A 22,974-nucleotide genomic window follows, 5' to 3' on the forward strand; every position below is an offset into this window, starting at 1 on the left:
TTATAGCACCTTTGGCCGGGAGCTCTTGGCTATCTACAGCTCCGTGCGTTATTTTCAACACTTCTTGGAGGGCCGCAAGTTCTTCATCTGCACTGACCACCAACCCCTAACCTTTGCCATCACCTCCACCTCCACCAACCATTCACCACGTGAACTCCGGCAGATGCCATTCATCTCAGAATTCACTTCCGACATCCGTCACGTTGGCGCCAAGAACAACGCTGCAGCCGACGCACTTTCTCGCATTACCATTGACGCCCTCTCGTTACGGCGCCCGCCCTTACCCTCGCTTGTCGCCATCGCCGCCGCCCAAGCGCAGGACTCCGAGCTGCGGGATTTGCGCTCATCCTCTTCCTCTCTCCGTTTTGAGGACGTTCTTCTACCTCACTGCCAAAAACCTGTCACCTGCGGGATGTCGACCGCGTCCCCACGTCCATACCTACCGCTAATTTTCCGTAGGAAGCCCGTCTTCGCCGCCCTGCATGGCCTTGCACACCCGAGCATTCGCGCCACCCAACACCTGGTCACTTCCCGTTACCTCTGGCTCCACATGAATGCCGACGTGCGAGGCTGGACCCGTTCCTGTGTGCCATGTCAGCGGGCCAAGGTAGTCCGCCATACCATTCCCCCGCTCGGCCGTTTCCTTCCACCCGACGCCCGTTTCAGCCACGTGCATGTTGATATCGTCGGGCCACTGCCTCCTAGCCAGGGCCACTCGTACTTACTCACTTGTGTCGACAGGTAAACGCGCTGGCCTGAAGCTATTCCCATGCCCAATATGACGGCGGCGACCGTAGCAGAAGCTTTCGTCTCCGGCTGGGTCAGCCGTTTTGTAGTGTCCTCTACTATAACTACACATCGCGGCCGACAGTTCGAGTCGGCGCTTTTCACTAACCTCCTTCACCTCCTCGGCTCAAGACGGATTCATACGACTGCCTACCACCCTATGGCCAATGGTTTAGTCGAGAGGTTTCATCGCTAGCTCAATGCCGCCTTCCGAACCTACCGGTTCGGTGAGCCGTGGACTGAGATGCTCCCTCTCGTCCTGCTGGGCATACGCACGGCGCTCAAGGAGGACCTCGCGTGTACGGTTTCCGAACTGGTTTACGGCACTACCCTGCGTCTCCCCGGCGATTTCTTTCCACCGACCGATCGACCTCCGCCAGATTACACAACCTACGCTCTTCGCCTCAGGACGCTGATGAACAGTCTTTCTCCTACTCCGACCCGCGCTGCTGAACCTAAGTCTCCGTTCGTGCCTCCCGACCTCGATACTGCCACACATGTATTCCTGCGGCACGACGCAGTGCGCAAGCCGTTGCAGCCCCCCTACGGCCCCTTCAGAGTTTTGTCACGCTCCGACAGCCACTTCACGGGGCAGCTTCCCAGTCGGCAGGAGGTTGTCGCCAAAGCCCGCCTGAAATCCGCTAATCTGGAGTCCGGCACAACGCCTGCCCCTCCTGCACCCGCGTCGCTCAACACAATGCCTCCACCACGACGGTCCCAGCCTCGTCGACGCCATGTACACTGGGCGCTTCCGCTTTCCCGGGAAGGGGGCCCCTTGTAGCGGTGACGACGACGACGGCGGTGCGCTCTGCGCTTCGCGCGCCGATATTCTTGGTGCCCTGTCTTGTCTGCAGCGTGCCGTTTCCCCGCAGCGCTCCAGAATAAAGTACGATGTCACTGCCACAACGGAATCAAAAAAAGAAAAAAAGACGGGCGCACACCGCTCCTCAAAGCGTGCGCCATGTCCTGCCCCCATCTCTGCACTCTAGAAAATGAACTTCGCCACATAACACGCTCCTAGCCAACCATCATCCCGAGTAACATCGTTCTTTCCCCTGATTTACGAAAAACGGGGGCGTACGCCATTTTTGTGGCATTATGCAGTTCATAATTGCCACGAAAATGGCGTACGCCCCCCCCCCCCTCCGTTTTCATCAAATCAAAGGACAGAACGTGGTCATTCCGGATGATGGTTGGCTAGGAGCATGCTATGCGGTGAAGCTCTGTTTTTCGAGTGCGGCCACAAGGCGACGAAGGCACTGAATCGACAAGGAGACAAGTACGGACGAAACACATAGACGAAACACACACCGTCGTTTTCTTCTCCTCACTTTGTTATGGACGTACCAACCGGCACAACTATCTACGTCATCTCTGGGAGAACACCGGAAGTACTGCACTTTTAGAACAGATCTTCACCCCATAACACGGTCAGAGCGAACCACCGTCCCGAATAGCACGTGAGGCCTTTTTGTAACGCACATGCAGTTACGAGTATGTAATCTGTCACAAAAAGGCCTACACCCCGCGCCTTCCACAAATCAGTGCTGATAACGGTATCATTCTGTGATGGTTGGCCTTCAGTGGTGTTATGTGGCGAAGTTCCGTTTAAAGAGTGTTCACCGTATTCGCCTCGAGCTGTTTTGGTGTCGCCACCTTGCGGAGAGTAGCCCGTCACGTCACGCGTTGGATGCGAGGCAGGAGAGCAGACGGCGCATAGCTCTGCGAGTGCTTGTTTTGTGTGTGCGGCGTTTGCGTACAACTGTGCTGGTACGACTCTGATACCAAGTAGCTCAAACTGGAGCATCTCGCCTCAACACACCGACTAAGTCGCCACACTGATGGCTCAGTAACACGTAATAGTTCGAGCGCGGCTTTCTACATCTCGGATGAAGACCTGGGGCATGGTTTCAAACTCCCCTATGCAGTGTCCTCGACAGAAGCCGAACTGTTCGGTATCCCGGTAGCACTGGAGCATATTATCGGATCAACGAAACGTGGGTCATTCTTACCGACAGCAAGACATAGACGAACACAGACGAACAAGACGAACACATATGAACAATATGATGAACAAGACGAACATAGACGAAACAAGACGAACACAGACAAAGCGACGACACACAGCACTGTGTGTCTCAGTGCTGTGTGTCGTCGCTTTGTCTGTGTTCGTCTCGTCCCCTTATTTTACCTTCGCACTGGGGTGTTTATCGAATTTAAAATGTCATACCAACCCGCCCAAGTTTTCACCTTGTTCCAGGCCTGTATGGAAATACCCGAGCAGACGCAGTAGCGAGGAGCGCTGGATCTGATGACACTTCGGCCCTGGCACCTCTGCCGCTTACAGCCTCCACATGCCGTCTAGATATTCGCCGTCGGTGTGCCACATGTGCTCGGCAGTTCCGGGCCGAAACTACGAGTGCGTGTGTGTGTGTGTGGGGGGGGGGATATGTTTAATAGAACGAAAAGAAAGAAAAAAATGGAAACGTCAGCCAGGCTACTACGACTTACAACCGATTCCTACGGTCTATCGACCCATTGATGGCGTTTGTCGTCGCTTGCCACCGCAGTCGTAGAGAAGAATCCCTTCTCCATCGCCTACGACTCACTGTTGCCCGTACACCCTCACTTCTCTTCAAAATCGGTCGGCTAGATTCACCAAACTGTAATGTCTGTGGCGTGGAAGCTGACATCCCACACCAGCTCCTGCATTGTCAGCAGCACCTTCACCATAAGAACACCCTCCGTTGTCGTCTGCTCTAGATTGGCTGTAACGAGTTTTCGTTAGCCGCTCTCCTTGTCCCCGTCCTGCACCCCTACCAGTGGACTGTCACTGCTGTTCTCCTCAGTTTTCTCCGAGTCTCAGGACTCGTGAAGTGCATGTGACGTTCTTCTAGTACTCCTTTCTTTCTTTCTTTTTCCTTTATTCCCTTCTTTTTCTTTTCCTTTTCTCTTTTCCTTTTTTTTTTTTTGAATAGCAAGCCGGCTCTTTGCCTGGCTAACCTTTCCTTTCTTTTTTTCTTAATACCCCCAAGTAGCTTGACTCACGTGAAATGAAGGACCAAAATGACGTGGACGAAGTACCATGAGACATAATTGCATTGATATCAAGCGAGAACTGACGGGACAGGGCGTGTCTGTATAAGGCGTATGAGCTGCTATTTTCCGCAAATTCAAATTCAGACGAGAGTAACAAAAGTCCAGTCAGCATGCTTTTTGTGTATGACATAAAGAAAGCAAGTTCGTTAGCTTTAGTGGGAACTTTGACGAGGCGACTTTGTTAAATTAGTAACAAGGTGTCTATTTTTCTTTAGCATATACCTGCAGCATGCCTCATGGACGATGTAGGTTCAACATGCATAGCAATAGCAAAGTGCCAAAAATATGACAAATATTAGGTTCAAGAGCATTTAAGAGCTTCTCTTAACTGTGCACTAAAACATATATGTGAATTTTATTAATATTCGCATACAAAAACTGTTACTTGGGTAAACACACACGCTCATATAAAAACATCTGGTACACTGTGCGGCACCCACTTGTGACACACCCGTTTCTTATAAATAACCAGGCCAATAACCTGCATGAGTACACATCCAAACGAAATACAAACAAGCGGTCAGCAACACGTCTGATATGTTTCGTCTTTCAGGTGAAGAGACACTTGTTCTCAGAAAAGATTGCTTTATTGGTGTTTGCCACTGCAGCAGTAATTGTGACAATGTCAGTAATGTACGACAAGAGGTGAAAGCGGAATCTTTGCTGCGAGATCATAAAAAAAAGCTTCATTCGCTGCATAGCGCCCACTCAATGTGAACTCGAGCACTAGCTAGCGACTGGTGCTGGCAAAGTACTTACTGCATACGCGACTGTGACGGTAATTTGCTTTTCCCGTGTCGCGTCTCATGAGCCTTTTAGTCGCGTAATTTAAGCACTGCAGCACAGTAAAAAACCATCACATCAGACTTCTCAGTCGAAACAACTATTGCAGCAACGCGCAGAAACCTCGGAGAATTCCACCTACGCCAGAATCCATGCAATGCGTGACGTAAAAGCGTCACGTGATACGGCTGACGGAAGCGCCGCTAGTGTTCGCACTCGAGGCGAATATCGGGATGCTCCCCTCACCGGACTGCACTCCATGCAGAGTACCAAAGAGTACACTCTTAAAAATGAACTTCACCGCATAGCACGCTCCTAGCCAACCACCATCTCGAATGATATCGTTATCTGCCCTGATTTGTTGAAAACGGGAGGCGTACGCCTTTTTTGTGACACTTATGCTGTTCATAATTGTCACAGAAAAGGCGTACGCCTCCCGTTTTCAACAAATCAGGGCAGATAACGATATCATTCGTGGCAATGGTTGGCGCAGAGCGTGCTATGCGGTGAAATTCATTTTTAAGAGTGTACCAACAGAACCAGGGATCGGAACCGCTATTTTTTTCGGTTCAGTTCCGGTTCGGTTCAACGCGAGAGAAAAAATATTTTGGTTCGGTTTAGTTCCGGTTCACCGAAAAATACGGGTTTATAGCGGTTTTCGGTTCGGGTTCAGTTTCCGTTCCGATTCCTGAACAGAACCGACCACACTCTAAAAACAGAACTTCACCACATAGCACGGTTAAGGCCAACCATTCCACAAAATGATACCTTTATCACTGCCGATTTGCGGAAAGCGCGGGGCGTACGCCTTTTTGTTTTTGTTTTTGGAACTGCATAAGTGTTTCCAAAAAAAGGTGCAAGCCTCCCGTTTTTAACCAATCAGGGGGCAGAACGATGTCATTCGGGATGGTGATTGGCTAAGAGCGTGCTATGTGGTGGTATAGAGGGTGGCCATGTCACGTCGCGACTGGGAGGCACCCGGGTTCGAATCCCGGTGCCGGCTGTGCTGTCTGGTGTTTTTCCTGGGTCTTCCTCAGATGCTTTCACACACATGTCGGCACAGTTCCCTTAGAAGTCGGCCCAGGACGCACATTCCCCCAGGGCGTCAGTCGTGACTTTGCCCACCTCTGCGAGGCCGACAACGGCGAGCCCTTTCACCAGCACCACCACCACCACCACTGTTTTTAGAGTGTGGTCGACACGTAGTTTCAGACATACGTCGGCACAGTTCCCTTAGAAGTCTGCCAAGGACGCACATTCCCTCAGAGCGTTATAGTCGTGACGTTGCCCACCTCTGTGAGGCCGACAACGGCGAGCTCTTTCAGAAGCACCTCCACCACAATCTGTTTTTGGAGTGCACATACTACTCATTTGCGAGCGACACACAGCAAGTGGTGAAGTAATGAAAGGCGTTGGACAGATACGTCAACGGACCCCTTGACGTTAAGAAAGCATTGGGCGTCTGGTTAGCCGCCCACCGGCAAGCTGTGTTCCGCTCTATGATCGCCACCCTCAGTCAGGACTCTCGTCCTCACCTCCTTCTACAAATGTGGTAACGAATCCCGCCACGCAGTAGCCGGTTCAACATAGAACTTAGCCAATTTCTCTATATTTTTTCATTTCACAAATCATATCATGGTTACGTTCTTTTTGGAACTTTTTTAGATATCTATGATTTCGAGAATAACGGTACAAAAGCACTCGCTATTGTGCTTCAGGCGAACTCATTCTAGTAATATTTCGCCTCTTGCTAGGTTAATTTCATTAGCTGACCTTAAATATCCTGACCACACTGCCGTCTTCACTGATGGATTCCACACGGGAGAGTTCGTCGTGTGCTTTTGTCGTCCCATCTGATACAGTCGCACGTGGATATCGTCTCTCACATCGTACGTCACCAACATCGGCGGAGCTGCATGCCATTCTACTCTTTCTACAGCAGATATCCCAACTTCCTCCGCGTGCCTGGGTGGTCTACACCGACTCACGGGCTGCTCTGCAATGTGTGGCAACCACGGGGCTTCGTGGGTCGCTAGCCTCCATCCTAGTAGACATTCTCCACCAGGTTCAGCGTCTACATGATGAAGGTCATCATATATCCCTGCAGTGGATTCCAGGTCACTGCGGTCTAAGAGGCTATGAGGAGGCTGACAGAGTAGCAACGGCTGCCCACGAGTCCCCGACAGCCGTGCCCATTGTGCTGTTGAGCGGTGCTAGAAGGACCCTACTAACTGCGTGGTTTCAACCCTTGGCTCTGCAGCAATGGCGCCGGGACATCACGACTCAATCTCTCATGTATTCGGTAGACCCAAATTTTTGTCGTTTTCTTTCCCTGCCCGTATATTACGCCATTTTACACCCCTCCTGCGTAGACTCCGGCTCAATGTGGCTTTCACCCCGCAATTCAAGTGCATGATCAGATGCTGTGACACAAGCCTCTGTTCCACCTGCGGTGTCGTGACGACCGCCCAGCACATTCTTATGGAATGTGCACTCTACTGCCCGCAAAGGCGGATATTGTGTGATGAGCTTGCCCGTGTCACCAAGAGGCCGCTGACGTTAGCTGCACTCATTGGCCCCAATGAAGATCCTGTGCTCCATCGTCGGGTTCTTCACCTGTTCATGGACTTCCTGTCGTCCACTGGATTGCTCCAGACGCCGTAGTTATTTCTTGTATTTTCATCCTTCCTTCATCATCTTCACATAATGTTCTACGTGCAATGGGGTAGGGTACCGCACCATCGCGGTGAAACACCCCATCTCATCGTCATCATTTATTGTTGTTGTTGCTGTCGTTCCATTAGCTGTTGGGCATATAAAGTTCAGACTTCGCGTGCTCGATCTGCACCTTGTACTGTTCTTGTATGTTTTGGAAATGAATCGCTGGATGGCTCGGGGCACTGTCACTCATTGGCTGCCCGGCAATAATAGCAGTGACAACTACGCCCCCCAATTACTAACCATTATTCGCTCACCCACTTAATAACAGTCAGCCACACAAAGAGCGTTCGTTCATGATCGCAAACCGCCAGATGCAAGATGCACGCGGCAAAACGAAAATTGGCAATCATCCACGACGACTGCTTACACGGCTAAAAGAATACTGGCGGCATTTACCCTTATGAGAACGGCCTTGAAATCGAAGAGACACTCCTTCACAGTCACGGTTGTACAACAATGAAGAAAAGTGTGTTTGTTTACTTTGTACATTTTGAAATCCGTAACTAGTTTCACGGACGGCATAAACACTGCTTTCACTTTTTCCAGCGCTCCAGGCGGCCAGGGACAGACCCTTTAGTAGCCACACTTGAGCATTACGTCACCTCCAGGGGTGGGGAGGGGATGCTATAAAAATCCTTGCTAAGGCAAAGGACGTGAATCAAGAAGCATGTGTATGGCGAAAGGGAAAGTGCTCGTAGGATAACAGTCAGTGCCAGAGGTTTATCGTCGAAGCAGGTGCGTATCTATTTGGCTCCACGGTGTTATTTTTCTTCAATCGGGTGTTGCGACGCATTTAATTTTTATTACGTCGCCTAATTGCCAGGCTGAGATGCAACATTACGTTGCTCGTTTACAGTACATTTATACGACATATGAACTCCGTGTGTGACGAAGTGGCCAGTTTTTGTTTTCACTTTTTTTTCGTTTTCTTTATGTGATGTAAGCAGTGAAGTGTACAATTCAGCCTAAGAGCTACGACGACATGTATATTCACCCCGAAATTGGTTTGTTTACCAAAAGTGCGCCGAACATAAAATTTGTTTAGACATTTGTTCAGAGTTCACTTGTGTTAGACATAACTATCATTGATGGACAGCAATGGCATTCGTATGGGCATTCCCAGAATCAGTGATTTATCCAGACCCCCCCTGCACCCCCTAACACCCCCACAAAATCTGCAGGGGACCCCCCTAAAATTTTGTGAGATTGCGCAATATTTCGTCAAAAGTATGTAAAGACACCCCCTTGCGGATACCCCCCCCCCCCCCCCAGGACAAAATTCTGGGTAAACCACTGCCCAGAATTTCCATCTTCTCCTATCTTTCGTATCCTCCCTTTATGAACCATATTATTCCCGGGTAGGTATGACATTTGTAAATTGGTACTTGTGTGTGTGTGTGCTTGTGAATATGTGATTTTATATTAGAGTAGCAATTGAGTTGGAATTTATAGACATCACACTCTCTCTCTTTCTTTTTCTTAAACATTCATCATCATCATCCAAGTAGGAAACATTGCTGCACCTTCCATTGTTACATCACTCCCTTCTACTTCATTTTCCACGTGAGATGTTATGGACTGAGCCAAATGAACGAGTGAGAAACATCAGAATGCACCTGATGGTATCGCACTCACCAATTAATCACATTAACTTGTGCAATTTCCTCATACTAAAACGTGTCCTACAGTTTCGTGCATTTGACTGTGTTTTTGTACGTAATATGTACCCTGTTGTTTGGCCATGATATCTACTATGTGTGCTGTATTAAACAATGAAGTAACAGTACATAGCTGTACGTAATGCAGGGATAATTTAGTCGTAACCTGATGTTTTTAGTGCCTGATATATTTTCGCTCATGTATTTATCCCTTTCCTTAATGCATTATGGTCTCTGGGGACTGGGTGTATGTTGGCTTACAGAAAAAAAAAAAAAAACGTAGAAGAAAGAAAACACGTCTTCACGGCATGACACCCTCGGGGTAAGCCACTGCTCATAACGATACTGTTGTCAAGCCTGAACTTGAGAAGAGAGTGTGGCGTACACTCTTAAAAATGAGCTTCACCCCATAGCACGCTCCTAGCCAACCATTATCTCGAATGATATCGTTATCTGCCCTGATTCGTTGAAAACGGGAGGCGTACGCCTTTTCTGTGACAATTATGAACAGCATAAGTGTCACAGAAAAGGCGTACGCCTCCCGTTTTCAACAAATCAGGGCAGATAACGATATCATTCGAGATAATGGTTGGCTAGGAGCGTGCTATGCGGTGAAGTTCATTTTTAAGAGTGTACGGCCCTTTAGGGACCATTAGCATAAAAACAAATCTCATAAGAAGGCGTACGCCTCCCATTATTAGCGAATCAGTAGAACGACCGATATCATTTGAAATATAGCTATATAGCCAGCATTAAGAGTGTCATGCGGTGAAGCTCCCTTCTCAGAGTGTACAGTTGAATATAACGCATAAAACACGAACAGTGCGAACATTGCGATATAAAATCACCAAGGACAAACGCCTGAGACTACCGTGATCTGCACAATCTAAGTCTTAGAAATAGCAATGACATCATCATCGTCCTTGTCTTTATTTGTTGTTTTCCATCGAGAAAACTGCCAGTTACGCCAACGGGAATGTGAGAGCAACTGACAAAGAGAGGGTTAGGTCACGTGTCAGATGAAATGAAGTCAACAATGAAGAATAAGAAAGATGAAACGATCAAGTTCAAACCCGCAATCGAGTCACTTAATGCACGGCTCACTCCCGCAATAGGTTCCTCAAAGTCTAGACAAGGAACGGTCGTGGGGAGCAATGTATTATGCGCTTTATGTTCAAACGGCTTACCAGTATGAACTACACAGCAAGTAAGTCGTATGTAAAGAAAGGCATAAAGAGTCCGTATGTGTTTATAGTAATAATAATTGGGTGTTTACGTCGCGAGACAACTGAGATCATGAGCGATGCCACAGCGGTCTGTCTGTGGATTGCTTTTGCCAACCTGAGGGTTCTTTAACGTGCGATGAAAGCTCATCACACGGCACCCCGTATTTAACGTCCCTCGCGGAAGACGGCGTGTCTAAGCAACTTGTACCCTGCCACCAAGTTGCTGGAGTCCTCGGCCGGGTTCGAACCCGCGATCTCGGGATCAAAAGGCGAACACACTACCGACTGAGCCACCGCGAGGCCCCGTATGTGCTTGACTTACAATATAGATGCAAAGATTTTCAACGAACGGAGCACTTACCTTCTTTTGACGTTCAACGTCGATACATTGGAGGACGCCTATGCTGTCTGCGTTGTAACGGCGTTGAGCACCAACACAATATGTTAGGTTTGTACAGCAGAAAAGAAAAAAACAAACAAACAATAAAGCAGGCTCATGGATTTTATTGCGCATATACCACCGAGGTTAACAAAAAGAGAGGGAAAGTACTGGATGAAACGTTCTGATATTGGGTTTGACGGAGGATTTCTCCATTTCACGACTTCGAAGCAAGGCGTAGAAAAGCCAATTGCAGTTTATAGCCTTTGGTAACCCTCCACGGCGAGATGAAATTGGCCATCGAAACCTGAGGAAGTTGTGGCGAAAACATCCAGAAGGCTTTCAAAACAACTATAGGAAGAGGTTGTTTTCCAACGCAGGTATCCTAACTGCGCATACGCCCGTGATTAGTCGTTCTTATCACGTTCCTGCGATGATGCACTTTGTGGCGCATCTATGAGATCGTTTTACTTTGGTCATTAGCCAAGGCAGAAGATCTCAAAAATGCCCTAATGAAATTGACCTCACAAAAGCTGTCGTGCCTCGACTAGAGTGACTACATTTTCCCAGATATTGCGTAGCACCCTGTTGTGGTGCCACAGGATTGTATGGACGACCCGCACCCCTACGTCATTGATTACGTAACGCCGCCGTGCAAAGCATGCTGGTGGGCACTATCAGCTTTATCAGCCTATCAGCCGACACGTTTTTCTCGCTTCTTGCCCACCACAGCAAAATATAACCTCGAACCGGTCTTCTCGTGAAGTCACATGTTTGTAACCACACTCTTAGAAAGGAACTTCACCGCATAGCACGCTCCTAGCCAACCATCATCTCGAAAGATGTGGTTATCTGCCCTGATTTGTTGAAAACAGGAGGCGTACGCCTTTTTTGTGACAATTATGAACAGCATAAGTGTCACAAAAAAGGCATACGCCTCCCGTTTTCAACAAATCAGGGCAGGTAACAATATCATTCGAGATGATGGCTGGCTACACTCTTAAAAATGAACTTCACAGCATAGCACGCTCCTAGCCAACCATTGTCTCGAATGATATCGTTAACTGCCCTGATTTGTTGAAGACGGGAGGTGTACGCCTTTTTGTGACAATTATGAACAGCATAAGTGTCACAAAAATGGCGTACGCCTCCCGTTTTCAACAAATCAGGGCCGATAACGATATCATTCGAGATAATGGTTGGCTAGGAGCGTGCTATGCGGTGAAGTTCATTTTTAAGAGTGTAGGAGCGTGCTATGCAGTGAAGTTCATTTTTAAGAGTGCAGAGGGTCGTCTATAGCAAACCACTCCCTGGTCGGAATTATTATGCACTGTCGTATACAATGGCTCATTCAAGCTGTAAACGTGCTGAAACGTCTTTTTTTATTTTTTCTTAGTACAAAACGAAAAGTGATGTTGCCTTATGCAGGGCTTTACAGTGATAATAAATGCAAATTCTCCCTAACCACGTGGATGTGTCGCCCCATCGCATTCCTGCGTATTCGAGGATGTTTCATGTGCAGTTTTTATGTTTCTTTCTTCTTTTTTTTTTTTGTGGGCGGGCTGAAGCAAGTGACAAATATATAGCGTGTCAAAAACTCTGTCAACAGACGTCGAACTTATACAAGTTGAAGATAACTCCAAAAACAGAACTTCACCGCACAGCACGCTGTGCGCCAACCATTGTAACGAATGATAGGATTATCACTTCTGATTTGAATAGAGAGTGGGGCGTACGCCTTTTGGTGTCAATTATCTTATATCCAAACACAAAAAGGCGTACGCCCCACCCCCCTTCTCTTCGAATCAGAAATGGCAATTCGAATTCGTGGCAATGGTTGGCGCACAGCGTGCTATGCGGCGAAATTCTGTTTTTAGAGTGTAGCCAATCATCTCAGATGACATATATCGTTCTCTCCCCTGATTATTTAAAAATGGGAGGCGTAAGTCATTTTGTGACACTTTTGGAATGACGTTAATGTATGTTAGCATGTCGAGTTTTGTTGTTGTACACTCCTAAAAATGAACTTCACCGCATAGCATTCTGCTAACCAACCATCATCCCGAATGACATCGTTGTCACCCCTGATTTGTTGAAAAGGGCAGGCGTACGCTTTTTTGTGACAATTATATACTGCATAAGTGTCACAAAAAAGGCGTACGCCTCCCGTCTTGAACAAATCAGGGTAGAGGACGATTTCATTCGAGGTTATGGTTGGCTAGAAGCGTACTATGCGGTGAAGTTCTGCTTTAATAGTGCGTGGCGTGAAACCGCACTCTTTAAAATGAATTTCACCGCATAGCACGCTCCTAGCCAACCACATTCTAAAAACAGAACTTCGCCACATAGCACGGTGAAGGCCAACCATTGCACAGAATGATATCGTTATCACTCCCGATTTGTGGCAAGCACGGGGCGTACGCCTTTTTGGGACAATAAACATAACTGTAGAAGCGTCCCAAAAGGCGTTCGCCTCCCGTTTTTAACCAATAGACCTCTCCCTGTTTGTAAACAAATGACGTCATAGTGTTCCACAGCGCCACCAATTTGGTAGAGCTGAACTACGCTCGAAGCTAGAGGCGAACAGGGTCGCGCCCGAAAGCCACGGTCTTAAGGGGATTACGATGGTCCCTGAAAGGGAAGCGACCTTCGGTCCTACTTTTCTTTCATTAGGAGGAAGCGAACAAGTGTCCATTCGTGGAACCCAGCCCTCCCCTTCCGATTTGTTTCGGTTTCAGTCTGTCTACCAACGTCATGATGACGTTTCTGGGGTAGAGGTCTATTAGGGGGCAGAACGTTGTCATTCGGTATGGTGGTTGGCTAAGAGCATGTGATGTGGTGAAGTTGTTTTTGGAGTGCCTCCCGAATGACCTTAAAAATAAAGTTGTTGCTTGACATCGTTATCTCCCATGATTTGCTGGAAAAGGGAGGCGTACGCCTTTTTTGTGCCACTTTTGGACTGCATAATTGTCGGAAAAAAGGCGTACGCCCCCCTTTTCCAGAAAATCATGGGAGATAACGATGTCATTCGGGATGGTGCACTATAAAAACAGAACTTCACCACATCGCACGCTCTTAGCCAACCACCATACCGAATGACAACGTTCTGCCCCCTAATAGACCCCTACCCCAGAAACGTCATCATGACGTTGGTTGACAGACTGAAACCGAAACAAGTCGAAAGGGGAGGGCTGGGTTCTACGAATGGGCACTTGTTCGCTGCCTCCTATTGACAGAAAAGTAGGACCGAAGGCGTGTCCCTTTCAAGGACCATCGTAATCCCCTCAAGACCGTGGCTTTCGGGCGCGACCTTGTTCGCCTCTAGCTTCGAGCGTAGTTCAACTCTACCAAATTGGTGGCGCTGTTGAACACTATGACGTCATTTGTTTACAAAGAGGGAGAGGTCTACTGGTTAAAAACGGGAGGCGTACGCCTTTTGGGACGCTTGTACAGTTATGTTTATTGTCCCAAAAAGGCGTACGCCCCGTGCTTTCCACAAATCGGGAGTGATAGCGATATCATTCTGTGCAACGGTTGGTCTTCCCCGTGCGATGTGGCGAAGTTCTGTTTTTAGAATGTGGTTGGCTAGGAGCGTGCTATGCGGTGACGTTCTGTTTTTAAAGTGCGCCACCCTAAGCGTGCTAGAGTAGCCAGCCCAATGTAGGCTTGAGCCAACCTCTCCATAGTTTTTCTTCTTTTGCAAACTGAAGCGAACCAACGCGCACAGCACACACAGAGACAAAGAATAACCAATGTATTGGAAGAACTACAAATATGGGCGATTGCTATTTGTTCCTCTTTCTTTGTCTCTCTGCTTACTGCACGGCTTTGAGCACATTATTAACTCATAACCCTGCATAATATAACTCAGTATTCGTCCTTTGTGCTTTTACACGTTTTCATAACTTCCGTACTATTTTCTAATGGTACGCATTTAGCAATCGAGAGACACCTTCGTCCAAAACGGAAAACGTCCACCGAATATTTAGGAACTCGTTGCATCTCTTATAATCCGCTTTTTAAAGAAACATCTAACGTAAGGTATGAGTTGCGAGTGTTCATAATAAACGTATACCAGCATAACAGACACCGGTGACAGCGGAACATATAATACGAACAGTTCTCGTTGTCTGTGTTGCTTCTTATTTTATTTATTTAGAGTGTATGCATACAAACACTGCTGGTTGTTGGGAACTTATACCGTATGCGCAGATGTAGAATCGTCTCGTGAGACGAAATCGAGAGTTGGCGCAGAAAGCAAGTACGCCAAGAATTCGGTCAGAGTTAGGTAACTCGTTTCCTCGAAAGGAGCATCGCACGCAAGAGGAAATGAATGGAAGACCGACAGTGGCATGACTGAGGTCAGCTCTGTGAGCCCGGTTAATCCCCGATGATACCCTCTATGCTTTTTTGCTACCCTGTCGTGTTTCATTTCCTTCACGAACAGGCACACCTTGCATCACGACGCTGAGTGTGCAGAACGGAAGTAAAAGAATATGAGGCGATTAACCGAGCCCTAACCGACCAAAAACTAACAAACTAAGCACGTGAATCAAGAACAGCTAATGTTTCGTAGTGTTCAAGGTACAGCCAATGTCAACGAACATATTTGGCCTTGTGCGCTATGTATTGCATGTAACAGTTTAATGATAGCCCATAGTTGCAGATAGTTTCACATGCTGATCCAAGCGCAGAGGTTTGCTGCTGGATCGATCTAGTAACGAGATGTGTACCAACATAACAAGCGCAACTTTACTTAATTGGCTGTGAAAATTACCACTGCTCCATTTGCACCATCAACACGTAGGTACAGCTGGCATGTTCATCTTGTGCGGAAGGTAATTTCCATGTCTGCCGTTACAAGCGACACTGATCTGATGACTTGGCAATGAGCCCCAACGGCGATACAAGAAGTATCCAGTGATCGATACGTCTCTTTCATGAAAAGACAGTAAATTTCAGCATAGGAATCTGTAGTACATGTTATGCATAGGAACGTTTTAAACACCGATTATTGGAACTTCAAAGATATTTACCAGATGCACGAAATCGAGCTTCGGATTTTTGGAATGTCCCGAATTAAAAAGAAAACATGGTCGGCGTCCAAATGTCGGAACTTTTAACGAATGCTAAGAGCAAGAAGTCACCCACAGAGGCACCCCATGTGTGTGTGCGTATTGGGGGCGGCCGGAGTATAAAATATTCGAAGTTCCTTTTGTCACCGCATGCGCCGAGGATCTTGAAACAATTAACGAGTATCAAAGCCAAGAGTCCAGGCAGATGAACATTGGAAAGACTTTGGGCTTTTCAAATGCTTGCCACTACTGAGTGAAGCTCCTGTGACGCATGCGGAGTATACTAAGAGTATCGCTGGGACACGTGGAAGGGGAGAGCCGATGAGCGGCAACGTTGCCTACATTCAGCCTGCTTTTGCGGACATTTTTCCATACATTCACTACATTCATTGTTCGCAACACTCCATCAGCACTCCTCCACCAGGACCTTGACCAGCAGGAAATTGACCTCCACCGAGAGTTTTATTTTTAGCACGATTTCCAGCACATGAATAGTCGTGCTGCTATATGTCTTTCTTTTCACAATGTCTGGGACGCTTGTGATCCGAAAGGGGAAATTGTTGTTCTCCCTCTTATTAGTGGCATATGTCATTCGTTCTTCTATTTGTTGCAGGTATCAAGACCGCAAGTTCCAAGAATGAGGATACTTTTATTTGCCGGTAAGCAATTCACATCTCTAGGCGTAAGAGGTAAGGCAGTTTAAAATCAGCTCAAACAGACAAGGCTGACACAGTACCAGTAGTACAGAATGTGCACAGTAGCATTTCAAACAGCTTTTTTTCAAACAGCATTTCCAACAGCTGTAAGGAACTGCTGTGTACACAGCCTCTAAAACACTAAGAGTACTCATGAGGTTTAATATGCACAGATATGCTCTTTTGCAACACTAATACCATGATTTTTCTCTTAGCGTTAGCGACAGCAGCAGCGGTCGCAGTGGCGTTGCCCAGGGTAAGTGATGAATTATACCAGTCATTTACCGTTTGCGACTATGTTCCAACAATGGAACCATCTCCTGTACACCTGAGCAGTTCACGAGCGATCGGAACGGCGAAGTTTCACGAACAACATTGCGCAACACAGCGTTGTACATGCCATGCTTGTGCGATAAATGTAGCCAGTCTTTTTACTTCCCTGATAATTTCTATTAAGTGTTTGTGCCGTGATGTCTATGCATCCTACAGCTAAGATACAGTCGTGGAATTCATTGGTTGCGTTAAGTAGGAGCCCCTCTTTTGGTGCACTCAAATCGAGAGTATGAGACACCCGGAGCGGCCACTAAACAGCGAAAAGCAACTTCGAAGCGCTACACTGCTTGCTCCCTGATGCCGCTTCCTGTTGTCTGCTCGTGCAGTGCACAGACGGAGGACACGTTGGCTTAGTTTGAACCTATATAGTAACGGTTGAAGAGACGACTACGGTTGCGATGTCTTCTCATTGTAACAGCAAATGAAATGGAAAAGATGGGAATTTATAACAGACGTCATATGAGCTGTTTACTGTGAAGACGGCTGCATGGCGCGAAGATGTCTGCATTAAAGCACCGCATTTCCCGCGAATAACCGCCGATATCCGCGTGGAAGTTGTCCACTAATACAAAAGCATGATAACAGTTAGAAAAATATTCCAGTTTACGGGAATCGGAGCATTGGGTAACATAGAAAGTCCGTGTTTTGCTTCCGAGCCCACATTTCGAAGGTCGTCCTGCCGATGCTCAACAGGAAGTACGTCACGGAAAATCAAGCACCCGGGCACTTGTCGTCTGCTTCAAAGCCCCCATTTCAAAACGGATGCCCGGGGAGCGGCTCGGAGTCTCGCACTCCCGGGTGCGCGAGTGGTGCTTGTGTCGCTTTAAGTGAGTCGAGTCTGAAACATACGCGCTCCGGGGCGCCTACTTAACGCAACCATTGGCTCTTCGATCGTTTATGGTTCTCACAGCCACCAGTCCACTGGACGAGCTCTAAGCCGGTGTCCGTTGCCCTGACGCATTCGCGGACGTGTCATCTTCACTCGTCTCATCAAATCATATCAACCCACATGCTCTGGAGTAGCGTCCTGCTACCTAAGTGGGGAAACACCCCATGAATTATCATTCATCACTTAATTGCTGTTGTTGTTGTTGAACGAAACCAATATCATCCGTTTGTCTCACCTACAGACCAAACGGCAAGCTTACCACCTTCCAGACGGAGCCGAATTGATAGTTGGCAACATTGTGACCAGCTTCCGCTGTCAAGGCGACGGCTACTACGCCGACATTGACAATGACTGTAAGATCTTCCATGTCTGTACGAAAGTCACGCATGCAGACGGCTACACGGAAATGCTTCAGCACAGCTTCTTCTGCGGTAACCTCACCGTCTTCAATCAACTTAGCTTCACTTGCGCCCACGAAGACGACGCCGTGCCATGTCAAAACGCAGCAGACTTTTTCTACCTCAACGGTAACTTGGGAGACGAAAACGCGCTCTTCCTGAACGACGACGATGTCCAGAGAGCTGCGGATATCATTACCGGGGGCCATCGCGGTGACCAGGCGCGACCTCCCCCTCCTGTGGCGCCACCTGCCCCGGAACCGCAGCCAGTACCGCCTCCACCATCGCGTCCGATACCTCAACGTACACCTCCTCGAGGACCCCCAAGAGGACCTCCACCAACGCAAGCTCGTCCGCCGCCACCCAGAAGGCCGCAGTTTGGTGCAAGGCTTGGCTGAGGATTGTTCGTCGAAGGACGGAGGGAAGTTCGATCGTTCAAGCACTTCTTCTTTGCTACACAAAAGTCATTTCTGTGACAAGCGTAATGATGTACAATGTGTCAAAAAGACAGTTTTTATGTTCATTTCAACATTCATTATCTTGTTCACCACTACGATACGGATGAAGTAAATGATACCCTCTTTGAATAAATATCGAAGGTTGTCAACTGCAGATCTGCCGCAGTGTCAAACACAAATGCGTTCATTGTCCGCTCTTACATGATCGATGTACTATCGCAACATTTTACAGCAAGCTGTCGTACATCATGCAATGCACGTATTTTTAGGAGCAATACAAGCTATACACGTAAAGCAGCAATGACTATAACCTAACGCTTCGAATGCGTGTTCATGGTTCTCATAGCGAAACCGATGAAAGTTGCTTGCAGCTTGCCCCACTTCATCGATAGTGCACACAACAAGCTATTTTGGTATATCGGCCGTCATCCAGTACACGGTTCTATAGAAATGCGCCACCATTGCTGCACCGTACCGTGCTGGATTCATGGGGACGTAGAGTTACGAAGCCAGTTTGGGAACATACATACGTACCGCAGTGACGAACGATGAGGCACTATGTTCTTCCTTCCAACAACCCTTCAATGCACACTGCCATTAGACTAGCTACAATACTGCTGTTCACCTGAGCCTTTGTAGGGACGCGTCTGTTCCTACAACTTCTGTATCAATGTCCGTTCAGGATAATAGATGTTTTACGCTGTGACATGTTCTTCATATTACGAAGTTTCACGTCGAAATAAAAACGCTATTTACTGTTTTACGTGTGGTTGCTTGTGTGCTAGAGCCTGCGTTTCAACAAGGTGGCCAAAGGCACGGACTGTACTTACAGTCTGATGAGGGCAATATAATAATGATAGCAATTCCAGGCGTCTGCGAACTCACCCGACTGACGAAAGCGACTAAGCAGGGGGTCAGAAATCCGCCATTAGCTGAATACTCGAAAATCGTTATGTTGTATTTTGACGACAATTCCAGGACGAGCCCTGTGAGGAGCCAGCTCAGTGTATACTGCCTTGTCGAGCAGACATCTCGAGCAGAGCTTTGTTCATTGCTTTCGCTGATCGGAGGGTAGGCAAAAAGAGTTACGACTACCGCTTATAGACGCATTCACATGGCTTTTGCGTGACTAATGTCACGAAATGAGGCACTTCCCATGGCGTTCACGCTCCGCGGCATAAGCCACCGCAACCGCAGCCCATACAGCAACCGCATAGTCTAAACAGAATGGTCTACACTACACCGACAAAGTGCAAAGCGCATGCATGATTTCAATCAGCTGAGCCCCGTGCAGGTGGAAGAACACGCAGTGTAGAAGCTTGCCGCTATTCATTAGCTCTTCATTCGCTGCGGCTGCGCTGCCGTGATCTGCAGTTTCCCAGGAAGAATCACAGCGTGAACAGCTGTGTCACGACACATTCTGTATGCACATGTAAAACTAATGCAGCAGCAATCGGTCGCATATCCGGGGAAGATCGATGGTATTAATATATCACGACATATGAGGGTAGATAACGACCTTTGCGCTGCAAGAAGGATATCATCTGTTGACACCAGATTAAGAAATCCTGCTTGTTCTCTTCTCTCTCACTCTCTCTCTCTCTTTCGTTTTTTTTTTTTTTGCGATACTTTTTTTTATTGCGTGTTAGTGCCGCGAAGCGGCTGCGGCTATGAGCGACGTACAGACGTGGACAGGACAGCAGGAAGGAGTGGGGGGATAGGGGCATTAGTATGCCTCATGGGCCCACTTCAGGGGGAAATGTGCTGACATTTGTCTGGAAAGTCTTCGGAAAACCCAGGGAGAACCTCAGACAGCACAGCCGGCGGTAGGATTCGAACCCACCACCTCCCAGCACGACCTTGGCTACCACAAACGAGCGGACGCCTTAGCCCACTCGACCATGCCGCTGTTTCTTTTTTTTTTTTTTTTGCGATACTTCCCTATTTGGTTGGGAACACAGGGTGGTCCGCCAACGATGATAAAAATTCATAGCAAATAATGTAGGCAACGGAGAGACATGCGGTCAAGGGATTTTTTTTTTCTGCCACGAATATTTGCCACATATTGGTACCATTTTAACTTCATTTAGATTGATGGAAATTTAATTTATTGAATTGAATTCCGAAATTTCCCAAGTCAATGGGTTCCTCGTGATCATTTTACTCAGTCTAGAACCTGATAAAACACGTAACACAACGACAATTGCTGAAAATCCGGGGAAATGAGTCCATGGCTCGGCCTCTTCTTTGTCGGCTCTAGTTTGAGCGCCACTTTACTTCAAATGGTGTGGCTTGCAGGAGCATTGTTCGAGAAATCCAAGCAACTGTCCATATGATGACGGCTACGAGAGGTCCATAATGTAGTAGACAACCAGACACAAAATGGGCGCAGCTTCAATGCTGGTGTCCTGCCGCTCAGGAGACACGACAATGCTGGGGAAAAAATGGCGGAAAATCCGTGGAAATGAGTCCTTGGCTCCGCCTCTTTTTGTCGGCTCTAGTTTGAGCGCCAAAGTTCGACGAAAGGAGGTTACATTGACAGGCCATACGAGGGGGAGAGGGTTAGGATCCCAACCCACAGAAGTAATTGATTTCCTTCCCTGCCCGTCAAAACGTCGGGTGTCCTCAGTTTTGATAAGATAGCTCTGATTCCCGCACTCACCGCGCGTATTTGTTCTGTGCGTTGGGATTTGAACCTTCTCCGCTTCGTATGGCGTGTCAATGTAACCTCCTTTCGTCGCACTTTGGCGCTCAAACCAGAGCCGACAAAAAAGAGGCGGAGCCAAGGACTCATTTCCGCGGATTTTCAGCCACATATATACAGGGTGTTTCAGTTAAATCCCCAGGCTAAATAATTTGCGAAAGGGTGCACCAATCGAAGAACATTCTTTTTTCACAAGATACCATCCGATACCACCTACAAGCTGCGCACCGTATGAATGAGTGGGAGGCGCTCATTATTCAAATAAAAATTCAAATGAGTTTTGTGAAAAACATAACTTCTAAAGCAGGGCGCTGTCGGCATTAAAATGCGTACTAGTCGGAAAAATGCGCGGAGGGCAGGACATGCTCCTGCCCCGATGAAGCTAGAACAGTTTATCGCCGGACCGGCATGCAGCACAAGACGCGCAGATAACAAGGCAGGTGACATTTCACCATACGTTAATAAGCGGCAAACAAAAATGATTCCGCCTCTTTTTTCCCTCCCTGTTTTTTTTTCGACCTTCTATCTTTCATGGGGGCAGGAGCATGGCCTCCTCTCCACGAATCTTTGCGTCTGATTTGGTGCGCCGTTGAATACCCGAAACTTTGAAGCCTCAATTTCGGGACTTTTTTTTTGGCAGTTCAATTTGCAATATCGAGCGGATTTCTTACTGGATCTGACTAAGTTCGCTGCGGGCTCTCTAATTCTGTAACAAAAACGTTAGGTTGACTTGGGAAATTTTGGAGTTCAATTAAAGAAATTCAAATTGTTTTAATTAAAATCAAATGAAAATATTTTTTCAAGGTGGCAAATTCAGTTGCCACACGAATGCCGTTTACCCCGTATTTTTCCGTCGCCCCGTTTTTTTTATCAAGTTCGAATGACACGTTTTTTGAAACACCCTGTATATATATAATTTTTTTTTCAGCAATTGTCGTTGCGTTGCAGGTGCTACACTGAGTAATATGACCACGAGGAACCCATTCCCGCAAAGAAACCGTTCGGTTGACTTGGGAAATTTCGGAGTTCAATTCAAGACATTCAATTTTCATAAATTGAAATGAAATAAAAATGGTACCAATATGTGGCAAATGTTAATGGCAAAAAAATAAAAATAAAAATCCGTTGACCGCATGTCTCTGGGTGCCCATGTTATTTACTACGAATTTCTATCATGGTTGATGGACCACCCTGTATACTAAGCATCGTTGGTATTCTCGCGCGTCTCTAGCTCTATATTTTACATTACTGCAGAGTATAGGCGGTTGAAGGATCAGAAACCCATAGGTCGAAGCTTAACTAGGTTTTTAAAAGATGTTTTGAAACGAAGTACTTTCAGTTATAGCTCCTCACTCTTAAAACAGAACCCCACCGCAAAACAAGCTCAGGACCAACCGCCATAAAAATGATATCGTTCTCTTTGTTTAAAATGGAAAATGGTATCAATTGGTATCAATTAAAATACGTACATTGAAACTGATACCGCAACAACAACAATAAATGATGGAGAAGTGATGATGACATGGGATGTTTCCCCGTGTTAGCCACAGGACCCTAGCCCACTTCACAGAGGTTAATATGAGAGGATGAATGAATGGTGGGCGCGACTGATACCAATGCGCTTACACTTCCTGTTTTCAACGCAAAAAGAACGCTATTATTCTGGAGCGCTTCGGTACATGTGATCACCGGGTACTATTAAAATAGGAAAACCAGCGCAATGAAAAAAACCGAACCCCGGGCTAAGGATGGCTCGCTTTGGTCTCGGTG

At 47.3% G+C, this 22,974-nt stretch overlaps 2 protein-coding genes across 2 annotated transcripts; both read left to right on the forward strand.

Moving 5' to 3' along the window:
- Positions 1-1,030: 1,030 nt before the first annotated feature.
- Positions 1,031-1,567, forward strand: LOC135397766 (uncharacterized). Its single transcript, XM_064629365.1, has one exon. The coding sequence runs from the start codon at positions 1,031-1,033 to the stop codon at positions 1,565-1,567; it is 537 nt and encodes a 178-aa protein (XP_064485435.1).
- A 6,412-nt stretch (positions 1,568-7,979) lies between these two features.
- On the forward strand, positions 7,980-19,263 carry LOC135399336 (uncharacterized). The gene is made up of 4 exons (XM_064631214.1): positions 7,980-8,124; positions 16,341-16,386; positions 16,638-16,678; positions 17,886-19,263. The coding sequence occupies exons 2-4, from the start codon at positions 16,365-16,367 to the stop codon at positions 18,438-18,440; spliced, it is 618 nt and encodes a 205-aa protein (XP_064487284.1). The 5' UTR covers positions 7,980-8,124; positions 16,341-16,364; the 3' UTR covers positions 18,441-19,263.
- The last annotated feature ends 3,711 nt before the right edge of the window (positions 19,264-22,974 follow it).

The sequence above is a fragment of the Ornithodoros turicata genome, chromosome 1, assembly GCF_037126465.1.
Source record: "Ornithodoros turicata isolate Travis chromosome 1, ASM3712646v1, whole genome shotgun sequence".
Classification (NCBI taxonomy): Eukaryota; Metazoa; Arthropoda; class Arachnida; order Ixodida; family Argasidae; genus Ornithodoros; species Ornithodoros turicata.

Bases quoted from the DNA above. Each gene is read 5' to 3' on its own strand.
- LOC135399336 (XM_064631214.1), top strand. From the start codon at position 16,365: ATGAGGATACTTTTATTTGCCG. The intron at 16,387-16,637 runs GTAAGCAATTCA...TTTTTCTCTTAG, and splicing joins GAGGATACTTTTATTTGCCG to CGTTAGCGACAGCAGCAGCG. The intron at 16,679-17,885 runs GTAAGTGATGAA...TCTCACCTACAG, and splicing joins TCGCAGTGGCGTTGCCCAGG to ACCAAACGGCAAGCTTACCA.
- LOC135397766 (XM_064629365.1), top strand. From the start codon at position 1,031: ATGCTCCCTCTCGTCCTGCTGGGCATACGCACGGCGCTCAAGGAGGAC.